Raw genomic sequence first — 13043 nt, 5'->3', positions numbered from 1 at the left:
TCATCGGAGTGGACTCCTATATTCCTCTCACGGAAATCCGAAACAAGGTAAACGAGCGAATGCATGTCACGTGTGCTTAGAAGTCTTGATGCGTTTTTTTGGGTTGCAACGCATTTTGATCGGCGTGATGACTGACATTTGGCTCCACACGATTGGAGCTTTGGATATCCATGCTGAAACACGCGGCACAGCCCAAAAATACATCGGAGAGCTGGACACTTACGCTTGCTAAATTGCAGGGCCATGATGGTAACCGCTAGGGAGGCCTTCATCCGACAGTGGATTGATCATGATAGATGGTGATGTACTTGTGCTGCTAATCCTGCTGCGTTGTGTCGAGACGACTGTGCAACTGCAACTTAATGTGCCATTTAGCATGGAATTACAAAACACGTCTTGTATTTGGTAGCAGAATTATTGTATTCACAGTGGGTCAGTATAAGTGCATTATTTATCAACACGCACAACCAAGTTTTCCGTGTATTATATTTAAATAAATTGTGCACTTGGGCCAAAAAAAACATACAACAGATTGTGTTTTGTTTCTTAAAAGTTTGCTGGCGATGCCAAGTTCGTTACTTTGTGCCGGACACTGCAGTTACTGCACGTTGATGAACTTTACTCTGCAGGTTTTATTCAAGTCTTCAGCACGCATTTATCAAAAATGTACACAGATGAATCTGAAGGTATGTGCGGGAAATTTCAATTTTCAAACAATGCAGTTCTGACTTTGGTCAGTGGAAAAATGTTTACGGGGTGGTCCATTTTTCTTTAAACGTATATACAGTCCTATAATCTGTATCTTGCAGTTAATGTTTAAAAAAATATATCTCCTCCCCCCCCACATTTAGAGTATCATTACCTGTCCTAGCCTGCATTTTAAGCACTTGCAGAGACTCGGAGTGGTTGAGTTCAATGCCAAGACCTGTCGGATGATCAGTAAGGTAAGTCGTACCTGCACCGCCGGTGACATTAACCTGCACTGTGCACATGCACAACGCCCATCTGTTTGTCCGATGAAGGTTATTGCTGTAATTGCAACAGATGTTCAATTTGCCCCTGCAGTTGGAGGCTGAGGTTCTCATCCGCTCATTCAGAGACCACAATGTCATCACATCAATGGCATCTCGACTGCAGCTGCAGCAACAGCAGGATCAGACCCACTCTGGAGCGCCAGCTGTAGACCTGCGTGTGAAGGCAGCTCGCTCCACACGACTGCCAGACAGCCTGGGAAGTGGCCAGCTGCTACCTGGAAGTGTTGGATTGCGAGATGATGTGCTGAGAAGTAATGCATTTTGTTACTCCTTTAAGCCACTGCTGGATGAATGCCTGCCCACAATGTCAGTCAAAAGGGGTGGAGGGTTAACCATACCACACCATGGTGGTCAATGCAGGTTGTTGAAGGTGGGTGGGGGGGGGGGGTGATCACGGAACGAGTTCAGTTGTTGCCCGCCTTTGATAGGCATGGCTGGGAATTAGAATTGTGTCACTGGGTCGAATGTTCGTAAGTAGAAGAGTCCGTGTCCTGGATAAACATGACTGGTGGCAGGATACGAGAACAACACCTCAAGTGGAAATATCCTGATTGCTCTTTATTGAACGATAAGCCAACCACCGATGACATTCCATCAGACGGCGTTCATCAATTGGCAACACTCTACCTGTTCCTGCGAGTTAACCCTGTTTGGGATTTGAACTAATGAATTCAAGAACAAGTCTTCTGTTCATAACCCCTTTTTTGAAGCTTTATATGTTAGGGGTTTAAGGTTGGAATCGGAGTGTTTGTTATTGGTTGCAAAACTGACCTACATGTTATGCGATGCCCATACCATAATTCGTTTTAATGTTGAGCACCATATTTTTATTTATTCTGCCTCAAGACATATGTACGCTTGTGCTGTGCACATAATTAAAATCAAGGAAACCTCCAGTGCCATTTGAACATAATGAAAATACATTCATATGCGGACCAAGATTACATAGACTTACGATAATTAATAACGGGCAGATGTTTTGATGTGTTGTTACTTCGAAGCAGTGGGCAGTGTTTTCCGTACACGTGACTGATTAATCCTGTTTTGTTTGCAGCACCGGCACCAGCAGCTGCAACTGCTGTAACCAGTTCGACATTCAAGTACTGCTCACCTTCCCTGAACCTTACACTGCCGTTGCAGCGCTGTGGAGACGACGGGGTACAACACGGCACCTTTGTTGCGAAGTGAGTTCGATATCAGTGGTAGAAGATCGCGCGAAATGCGAACACCACAGTAAGGCGATTTGAATTATCCACAACGGAGATGAAACTTCTTATGTTGTTGTTGTTTGACTTGCATCCCACTGGGATTTTTGCACACAGCGTTGGTGTACGGTGTTTTTTCTGCAATATTTAGCTGTCTTTTCTTGGATTTTCTGTTTGCACTTAGTCACATATTCACTTTAAGATGTTTTTTTGTTCATTTTTTTTTTGTTGCGGTTGCACCCGATTCAAGAGCCGAATGGCTCACAGGGCTATACCTAATAAATGAACTTGAACATTTGAAAAGGACATCCCTGCAAGGCTAATGCCTAAATAATGGCCACGATGCACTTGCATAGCGAGAACATGAAACGCGCTGTGGGGTTTTCCCATACATTTAAACCAAATAAATATAATAGGCAGGGCTATACAGGACACACAAAGGGGCTGGAGTTCGATTCCCGGACACGGCTAATATTAGTGGGGTGTGATGTGTTGTAACTGGCACGCCCTTCACTCACCCATCCTGACCAGAATACCTACGATCATCACCCAGGAATGTCTGTCCTTAACGCTCGTGACGTCCCTCCACATCAAACAGCCCCCTAATTAATATTCATGAGCAGGTGACGTCCTCCAAATGAACACCCCACCCCCCTTCAAAATAATGATCGGGTGACGTCACTCCACATGGGGGGACGGGGCGCCTCCTCCCCCCTCCTCGGCGTCAACTCACAGCCCTCACTACAAAGGAAGAACCCTCACGTCACGTGATCTCCGTAACGCTGTTGAGACATCAAAGTAAAAAGGACGTCATGATGAACAAGGGATTGTAACTTTAAAATGAAATAGGTCTGTGTCACCGCGCCCTTACTAATTGCACATTAATGCAATGAATATCACGTCGCGGTCTGCATTTCGCTTGCAAGTTTCAGATTTACTGCAACACACCCGTCCTTGGACGGGCAAAAGGCTCGTGAGTAGTTCAGGAGAGTCGAGCAACCTCCACCACCGACAAGGTGTGGGGGCAGGATTCACGTATCGGTGGATTTACAGGCTGTACATTACATTATACATACATAGAACTGGGTGCAGTAATTTACTATGAAGCCAAAACATGTCTAATTAGCTTGCTTTGCTTTTAAATTTTTACGGATTTTTTTTCATCACACAGGTTCTACATTTCAGGTTCAGACTCGACGTGCATCAGCTGCGACGACTGTGGCACATTATTCTCTCCGGCGGCGTTTGCCACTCATGGGCATGACAAACAAGGCAGGTCCCTTACGACCAAAGCAGGGGTTCTGAAACTCGCCACCGATCACCCCACCACAGAGCAGCGGCAAATGTGGCTCCGTTTCCAGCTTCAGAGGAAACGTCCGACCTCGTGCTCCCCCATCGGAGGACTTCCCGCAGAAGGTTTTCTTCCCATGAAATGCATGTCGATGGATTTGTCGGGGGATGCCGTGGAGGGCTCGCCTTGCAAGATCTCGCGGCCCTGCTCGCCACCTGTCAGCAGCCAGGGAAGCGCACATGACACGGCGCTGGAGAGAGGCCAGGGTCCGTTGGGTACCCATGTTGCTCGCAATCGATCAATCAGAAATAAGTTATTGTGCGACTTTGGATTAGAGGTGGTTAAACACCATCTCTTGAAAGAAATACAACCTGAACCGGTCACCGATTCACCTTCAAGTTCATTTACAGCTAATAGCATATTTAACGAAGAGGCCAATTGCACAGAAAAAAGCAATTCTCGTGAAGAATTTGTTCCAAGTTGGAAGGAGGACGTGAGGGACCAGAGGACTGCAGTAATTTCAGATTTGCAATTACCCGACAGTTACAGTAAGGGCTGGATGTGTCCCAGCAAAAGTGCAATGTTGCCAAAAAGATGTGCGAGCATTGGCAACCTAGCCGAATTTTACCCTACAGAAAATCACGGGAATGCTATATTTGTGGACACTCAATTTTCACACCTTGGTAAGCAACCGCACGCCAAGTGTAATTCTAGCTTCAGCTCCAAGCTTGCAGCCAGCTCCAGGCCCTGTTTGGTTAAGAGTGCCAACACTGTGGTCAAAGGTGGCATTCAACTTCACAGGAAAGGGTCAGCAGAGTGCTCTGTCAATGCGGACACTTATCGTGGAGAACTCGGCCAGGTAAACCGTGAAACCGGCGAGTCTAAACACGTCATGGCAGGCATCTCTCACTACACTGGAGAAAAAAACGTAGAAATACCCACTCCAGACAAACATGTAAATGAACACGAAGAGCAAAGTGCCACCACAGCCCATACGGCCACTTCCTGTAAAGTGGGTCTGGGAGAATTCAACACCACCAATGCAACAGTGTTGTCCAGGACTTCAGGGAGGTGCCGCACGGAGGGCGGTACAGATGTCACGGACGGTAAGATCATTTGAACGCCAATTTAATCGGTGTTATGAGGCTGCTTTTTTTTTTAAACGCTTAAGATTACATTGCATGCATATTACCAAGTGTCCACATTATACTTTAAAGAGTACATTGGAAATGCACGTTTAAATATAATGCCCATTGCTTTCAGATCCCATCAATTTGCTGAAGGCTGCACATACTATGCTAGGAATAGCAATAACCCAGCTGCAGGAAGGCAAGTATCATTTTTACTTTGCACCATTTCACATACAGTAAACACACCTCTTGCTCACACTATCTTGAGACCAGTTTACCCCGTCCACAAAGCAAACCAAGGTGTTGGACCACAGCAATCGATGTGCCAGTAAACATTCCATGCTATATTTTGTGCTGCCAATAATTTTTTTTTTACAAGGGGGCTACGGTTGCATTTTGTTTTTAGCTTACTGTTTGTGCATACAGCCAAAGAATGGAAAACTATGTACGAGAAGGAACGGTGGCTGCGTACCCAAGCGGAAAAGAGGGAGGTAAAGATGACTGAAGATGTAGACACTGCCCATGAAATCCATTAACCCATTCATTAATAAACACTACACCAGCGTCTGTAACCCTTATTTTCTCTGCCATGCAACATGTAACCCAACAAGGTTAACATTTAAATCTAGCACTTGACATGTTATTGCTGTAATCTGGGTACATTTGCATATTTATTAAAAGGCTCAAATCTTTACAGTACTGGTTTTATCATTTTTATGTATGCAGTTGTTATATATTAACAGTAGTATGACTGGTCGATAACATTTTAAAGATGTTCGGTAACTGTGTAAATTTGTGTGCGATTTTTTTTTTACAAGTCTATAGGTATAGACAACCACGGCAAAAAAATGGATATTGTTTTTTTTATCATGTCAAAACTCACAAGTGATGTTACATTAACCACGTGCAGCTTCAACGTGTCTGTAATTTTACAACTAAAACAGAGGGAATATGCCAATAAAGAATAGGCTTAAAGACATGTTTTGAGTCCATTTTTCATGCACCCAAACCTACAATGCCCATCCCTCATTCAATTACACCATCTTCTCATGTACGTAAAGGGTAGTTTCCGTTGCCGCTAACGCAACTATCCTCGACTTTACATGCCTGGGTCCAAGGATATCATACAACACAACGTTCAAAGTTGAACCCATTTTACTGTCGGGTAAATAGACTGTAACAGAATTCACATTTTAGCACAATTATATTTTGCAGTACTTTTACCAGAATCCTGCAGTTTAAACAGCTTCAACATCAGTATAAAGAATGCAAAGTCATACAATGAACCCTGAAAAGTTAAACTTCCATTTGCTTTACATAATGCTTATAATGAAAACAGAAGCTGATAAAAGTTGGCTATTTTATTTAATTTGTACAATTACACCGTCTCCAGCAGGTTACACAAGCCCTAATGGGTGACATTGGAAGTGTACTTTATTTTGCTTGGACAGTGGTGCATTCGGATATAATCGCATTAAGTTAAAATGAAATTGTGTGTTTACTTGACCTTTATTTCTATTGTGCAGCAATACGCAAACGAGGGAGTTCACAGCCAAATGTAAACACTCACAATGCACTTTCCAATGGCAAATGATTTTAAATGGGGAGAAGACAATTTTCTGCAAGGACTTAGTAAGTGCATGAGCAGCCCATTTCCGATTACTGTGGTCAACAGCTTTATCCTGCACTTACCATTGTTACGCAGAACTAACAAATTACACCTAAAAAGTTTGAGATGTGTATTCTACAAGCCAAAGAGAACCAAGCAGCACATTCTTTCATCATAATCAAACTATGTCATTGAAAATAACAAGGTCAGGTGTAATAGAAGTTTTTTTTTTATAACGGAACATTTTTCCTCATCACAATCAAGGCTTCTTATTGAAGACGAGGCTTAAACATTGCAGCTTCTTCACGCATCTTGTATACTATTCACCGCAGAAGCAGAGAAGAATCTTCGAGTGAGCATCCAGAAGAGGAAAAGGTTTTCACTTCAGTTTTCTGTGACGAAGCTACTTAACTCATGCCTACATTTTACATGAAGCAATACTTGGAGTGAAAGTGTCCTCAGCAGATTCGGGGAAACCCTAAGGGAACTGTACATGGTCCATTCAATAACAAGGCGGGTGGGGGGCTCCTCAAATTAGCCGTCCTCTTTAGGCGGTGTGAACCATCCTGCAAGGAAAACATTGCATGGCATTGTCAAGAGCCGACAGTGGAGAGACGAAGGGGTGCGTTATTTATTGCGATGGGATTGTGTAAAAATAAAAGTTTAATCCTACCATTTTTTTCGTGAATCTGGACGAGGGATTTGAATGACTGCTGCGCTCTAGCCAAGCTGTATTGGTTCTGTGAAAGAAATCCATTCTGGTTTTTACCCAAAGAAAATGGATTAAAACACATATTACTGGTTGCAAAGTCATGTGCACGCAAATCAACATACACATAGAAAGTTTGAATGTTTGCACTGTAAAAAGCGTGTAAACTAGTGTGGCTTACCGTATTTGCTCCAAACTGAATGCGTGCCTTGCCCTTCACAAGGGTTGCACTGATCTGCATTATGACCGACTCGATGGAATATGCACTGCTCCAACCCTTTCACACCAGGACACAACAATTATAAATAAACTGCACAATTTAAAGTATAGCACATAGCACAGTAGCACATTGTCCAAGATGCACCACTGATTCAACAAAGGGTATAATAGTACATTACACAGTTACGTTAACGGTGCATGCAAGAGGTTATCGGGTAAAATACTATTTTTTATTAAACAGTAGAATACTTTAAATCGTGACTATGATTGAAGTCATCTAAATGTGATGTATGGTGTTGCTTGAGTAAATCAACTAAAGTAGTACCTGTTTTGTCAAAAGTTCCATACATATTGCACCTCCCCCAAGAACATATCTGGAGATGGCAAATATTCGATCAAAGGAAATTAAATGTGCAATGCATTTTAACGAAACAGATTGCATGTACAATATGTTAGCCAACTTACACCCTATTGGCAATACATTAAAATTGAAAACGTCAAATGGAGAAATACAAAATGTGATTTGTACAAGAATATTTGTTGTAGGCGATTGTCATGCTGAAAACGTTGTGTTCAGCCTTGGTAGTGGATGTCTATAAAAATGCAGTGAGATTATGGTCAGCTAAATTGTGAAGGATTTTATAAGAGTTGAAAATCTTACCCGCCAGTCAAGATTGGCGACACCACTCTCACAAACGGTGGGTCAAATGGAAAATTATCCTGAAAAACATGACATTCAGTTATTGATCACACTCAAAAGATATTTGTATATAATGATCATGTTAACCCCCAATGAATAATACAGCTTGATCCCAATTATGTGATGCAGCACAGATACACTCAAAACTTACTTTAAATGAAAAATTCATAGAAATGTGACATTTGCCCTCTTTCTCCTTCATCACCTGAAGGTCACTGTGCAAAGCACTGTCTGGGTCAACTCTACACAGGAGTGGGAAGAGCAAAATGGCAGAGTAATTAAACCAGAATCTCTTAGTAGCAATCACCTGTTCACATCTTATCGATCACGAACTTGAAGGTGTATTCGGCATAATTCAATCGAATGCATTTCTGAACTGCCAACTAACCATGGCTCAATGATAGCTGTAATTTGCTACATTCATTTTTGTATTGTGTATGTTTGGCAAATCTTCAATCAACCATCTGTTCCATACCTACATTTATTGACAAGCTGCCAAAGAGAGAGGCCAATACTCTAAAGCATTTTAAATGCTTTTTACAATATTTAACCAAATAATTTCAACGTGAAGGCACAAATAAGAAAAATACTTACTTCAGAATTTTCACATTCCATTCATAGAGACTGTCATTTACAAGGTCAACTGCATAGTTTCCTGTGAAAAGTGCACACAATTGTGTGAACCACAGTATACAAAATATTATTATTTATAAAAAAAATACAAGGTGGATGTGTTATAAAATACTGAGAAATACCAAATTACCTGCTTTGAAGCTTGCAGACCTATAAATATCCCTGAGTTCTTTCATCAGCCTGTCAGTAGCCTGGACAGAGCCAGATACTGTTCCCTGAAAACATTTATAAAAGCGAGGCCATTAGGTATGCACAAAACGTAGTGTTCAACCAACAAACACATTTAAAACATGTCAATAGTACACTTAAACATTTAACCCTAGGATGCAGCCCTCAAATACTCCATGCTGGCTGGGTCAGGAAGACCTGTTAAAGCATTGATATGTTTGCTCACAAAAAATGACCGACTGATCCCTTCATGTAATACGATGTTAAGCATATTGGATAAGGCGAGCCAACAGTCTATCATACACAATACCAAAGACATTTCATGTTTCTTTGACCCAGGGTTGCATCCCAGTGTTAAAGCTGCAATAGTACTGCAATAGTAAAAGCGTAAAACATACATTTAGGTAGTCTCTGCGCTGGTTCTGCCGGATCTTCTCTAAGACTTCCAAATTCTCTTTTTCAATCCCATCCTCGTCAGTCTTTTTCTCTTCTGGCGGCTCATCCTCTTTCATCTCATAGTGGTCCATGTCATCATTGTCCTGTCCAGTCACATGTAACAGAATGCAGACATGAATATGATAACATTTTATACTCTACCCCTTGGACCTTTTATAAAATCAATTGCCAATAACTTAATGGGAAGCAATTCTAAACATTGGCTGAACTGTCTTTAATGGTAATTTTAAGTTTTTATTTAAAACATTTCCTTAAAAAGGCACAGCCACTAAAATATAAACTATGCTCTAAGGAAAATTAACAAGTTGTAATTGAGCAATTGGCACACGTGTTTTGGAAATTGATATAACTGAAATATAAACGAGATTCACATTACAATATACACATCTTGCACTGTCCACCTAGAACATGCAGTTCCAATGACAGTTAATAAAAAATGAATAAATGATAAAGAACATTAGCCAATTTATCTTAGTGTTTTCTAAACACTTCACCTCATGTTAGTCATGCCAGACTGAATCTTGTTCAGCATTATAAGGCGTGAACATTCTTTCATATTTTGCATCACTGTTTGATACTATTGCTAATTTTTACGTATCAGAATATTAATTTAGACTGGAGGAATCCGATGAGCTATGCAGATCTTTCACACATGTCCAGTATGGGTGGGTCAGCAGGTTACATATATTGGCATATACATGTTGAAGCTGCAAAATGTTGTTTAAAATAGAATAATCTACATGCCAATGTGGAGCACTTACAAAATAAGCCTCATCCGTTAGCCATTGCCCCCCTTCTATTAATGTGTCCTTCCCACGACCACTTCTGGTCCATTTTCGAGACTTTAATGAAAAGGGTTATCTTCGTGTCCCTCCCTCCCTTCTGGCTGCGAATATGAACAAACAATTGCTTACTCTTTGGTTCTTTCGGTAAAGTCACGTAGGTATAAAATAAAGTAAATCACGACGTTTCGGGCGCAACACAAGCGTCCATCATCAGGTGGGAAAGAAAGAACCAAAGAGTATGGATTCCTGCAGTAACGAAAGCTTCAAATTAAAACAATTTCTAATTTCATTTCTAACTGCCATGCTAAATGTACTGATCACTCTTATCTGCTCTTTTTGCCTCCCTTTACAATGAGGTCAACTATCATCTTGTAATGGTTTTCCTTCATTAGAAGTTGGTTCCTGTCTTCACAGATATGGTCAACGTCTGCATCTTGATGGCAGAGTGGGATTTCTAAGTCTTTGCAGGAATCGAGCATAGAGCACTTTAGATAGTGGAGTGCAGTTAAGAGTAAGGTCCTAGAACGATAATATAAATACAATTCGCATATACTCTACAAGAAAATTAGCACTAGTGGATTCCATGGCATTATCTGGAAAAGAATTACACTAGTCATACCTCTGCCATATCTTCATCCTCTTCGTCCGAGGTCATGTTTTCATCCGTGGTACTCTAAATCGCAGAAAAAAATATAGATTGTTTATTTAATTTCATGCACCAACTTCAGTTGGATGCTAATATCCATATCTTTAGTCCCGGCTTGGCTCTGGTTTTGGCCACGAACAGCTCGGTTTGAGCTGCTCAGTTCCTTGCGAAGACACATAATCGAGTCCGTCGTGGCTCGGCTCAGCTCATGTATATTATCCTGAATGTGGCTGGGCCTACACCCAGTGCCAACTAAGTACGATTTTGCGTTGGCTCACTTCAGCTGGAGCAAAGCCTGATTTTAGCCGTGACCAAGAGTATGGGCCTTAAGCCTACAAAATTACACAAACTGACATGGCACACACAATTCTTGACATCTGCAGGCATCTACATTGGTAGAAGTGAGGTGTAAATAGTGAAATGCATCTTTATAACAACGTGACATTTTTTGCATTGCCAAGTTGTCTCATTCATGTGTAAGACGAGCGCTAAAGTAAATACACCAATGAAAGCTCACCTGCTCACTGGGGAGAGGCTGATCCAGCATTTCAATGTCGGGATGCTGCGGCAAGCCACACAGCTTGCACAAGTCTGTCAGCAACCGCTTGAGCTGCTGCAAAAGCTGCCAAATCATGTGTACGTAGCGAACACACATTAGTCTCTTACAGAATTGACGTCCGCGTTCGAACTTCCAAACAAAACTGCAGCATACACAACAGTTATTCTTATCGACCCTGAATATTTTATGTTTTGTACTTCATTAAAAAAAATCTGTACTGCATACAACCAAATAAAAATTCCCCACAAACGTACCAAAGTTCTGCTTGAGTTTATGCTGCCGATTTTCTCAAGTACAGCAGCCAAGTGAGGGTCATCTGATTCTGCAAACCATATCGGTGCCGAACTCGGGTAACCTTCCTGTTGACACACAAGTTTGGGATGGGTGAGGACAAGGACGCGTGTTATGCAAGCCGCATTTTATAACGACGCTTACAACCAAATAATACGTTCAAAGGTCTTACGATTCTACATCAGTACACACCCTGACACGCTGTTACTGTATAGCCCACTCTATATGCAAAATTTCCACTTGAACTTGTGTGCGTGGGCGCACACAGTATGCGTTGCGATGACGCTGCTGTTGCAATGCCATTCTAAGCTCGGTTTATGCTGATGGCTTAAATGCAAGTTCGTCATTTGGATGGCGATTGCAAGTCCCGGCAAGCTCAGCAAGTTTGTTTACGCTGCGAGGGGTGAGTTCCAGGGTGTCCCCTACCGCCATACACCCCCCCCGCCCCAACTCGTGTTCAAACCAAGGGGCCGCTGGTCAAACTGGACACGACGGGGTGGTGTTTCACACCAGCAGGCCACGCACAACACCCAGGCGCTCGGCCACTAAAGCTACAGTTACAGTAATAATATTATAAAATGGAAAACGACTGCGGCTGGGCACGGTGACATCACCGAAGAGAGAGCAGTCTGTTCCTGCTGCTGGTTTGGCGTGACGCACTTGTAAAAAAAAAATATTGGAGGCGATAGCCGCGCTACGAGCCAGTCTCCGTGCTCGGTTGCGTAAAACACGTCAAGTGTCACGGGGAAGTCGAGTTTGACATTCACAGCTGTCAAATAAGCCAGCAAAAACAGTCACCCACTCCCCAAAACAATATGGTGTAACCGACCACTGCCTCCACGTATCAGAACCCCTACACGCGCACACCTATAAAAACACATTCACCGCAGAAATCACAATTGGAATACAAAAAAATAACATAAATACGAACCAAACAATCAACGCCGTCCTAATAATCCCCATTTCAAAGCTCCCTCTCCTCTCCACTGTGCATTCACACAGCGGCCTACACCGTCGCGCCGCGCTAGCGGCCTCGACTAGCGAGCGCGGCCGGGCTCGTGCGCTCCTAAGGCGGCGGGAGCGAAGGAGGGGGGGCGAGGGCAGAAGCGAGGCGGGGCGGCGGAGACGTCGTCCGCCCCTCGTCCACCCCTGGCACCGGCGCTCTCCCTCACCGTAATGGTGCAGTGGACGACGAGCGGTGCGGACGCGCCGCTGAGGAAGTGGCACGCGAGTTCGTCGACGCCGCCGCTCACGATCCGAAAGCGCTCGTGGCTCTTGTCGAAGATGGACTCGAGCAGCTTGAGCTCCTGTTTCAGCGATGCCAGAGACATCTTCTGAGCATTTCTGACAACAGATAAGGATAAAATGACGACGAAGAGAGAAAGAGAGAGAGATAGACGATGGGGTTTGTGGTGGTGAGGGTGGGGGGAGAGACGAGGCTGAACGCGGCTTCGCGGAGCCCTCCTCGCTAGGCCTCCTCCTTCATGGGGAAACTTTCCTTTTGTCCAATATGGCGGCGCGGGAGAGAGCAGGCCCGGCATGCACCGCGCGGGTACTTGACGGGGAGCGTGAAGGGGGGGGGTGGGGGGAGGGAGAGCGTGGGACTCA

At 43.3% G+C, this 13043-nt stretch overlaps 1 protein-coding gene across 2 annotated transcripts; it reads right to left on the bottom strand.

Moving 5' to 3' along the window:
* Positions 1-5509: 5509 nt before the first annotated feature.
* LOC144717183 (ubiquitin-conjugating enzyme E2 Q1-like) lies at positions 5510-12973 on the bottom strand. Of its 2 annotated transcripts, none has more exons than XM_078592530.1 (13): positions 12608-12973; positions 11399-11503; positions 11103-11207; positions 10559-10612; positions 9097-9237; positions 8661-8745; positions 8492-8552; positions 8049-8139; positions 7859-7917; positions 7523-7571; positions 7160-7255; positions 6943-7027; positions 5510-6835 (listed from the first exon to the last, which is right to left on the bottom strand). In XM_078592530.1, the coding sequence occupies exons 1-13, from the start codon at positions 12764-12766 to the stop codon at positions 6804-6806; spliced, it is 1122 nt and encodes a 373-aa protein (XP_078448656.1). In that variant the 5' UTR covers positions 12767-12973; the 3' UTR covers positions 5510-6803. The 2 variants fall into 2 exon arrangements, with proteins under 2 accessions (XP_078448656.1, XP_078448657.1); XM_078592531.1 differs by having other exon boundaries at positions 6943-7009.
* Between the last annotated feature and the right edge of the window lie 70 nt (positions 12974-13043).

The sequence above is a fragment of the Lampetra planeri genome, chromosome 3 (assembly GCF_965212315.1).
Source record: "Lampetra planeri chromosome 3, kcLamPlan1.2.h2, whole genome shotgun sequence".
Lineage (NCBI taxonomy): Eukaryota > Metazoa > Chordata > Hyperoartia > Petromyzontiformes > Petromyzontidae > Lampetra > Lampetra planeri.
The sequence above is the reverse complement of the archived record's forward strand: the minus strand, read 5'-3'. Positions and strand labels throughout refer to the sequence as shown.

What these genes read in the sequence shown, in the direction of transcription:
- LOC144717183 (XM_078592530.1), bottom strand. Translation starts at nt 12,766, where the DNA reads ATGTCTCTGGCATCGCTGAAACAGGAGCTCAAGCTGCTCGAGTCCATC. An exon ending in AGGATGAAGATATGGCAGAG is followed by an intron (nt 9,238 to 10,558) that starts GTATGACTAGTG and finishes GTGACTGGACAG; the next exon opens with GACAATGATGACATGGACCA. An exon ending in AGCGCAGAGACTACCTAAAT is followed by an intron (nt 8,746 to 9,096) that starts GTATGTTTTACG and finishes AAATGTTTTCAG; the next exon opens with GGAACAGTATCTGGCTCTGT.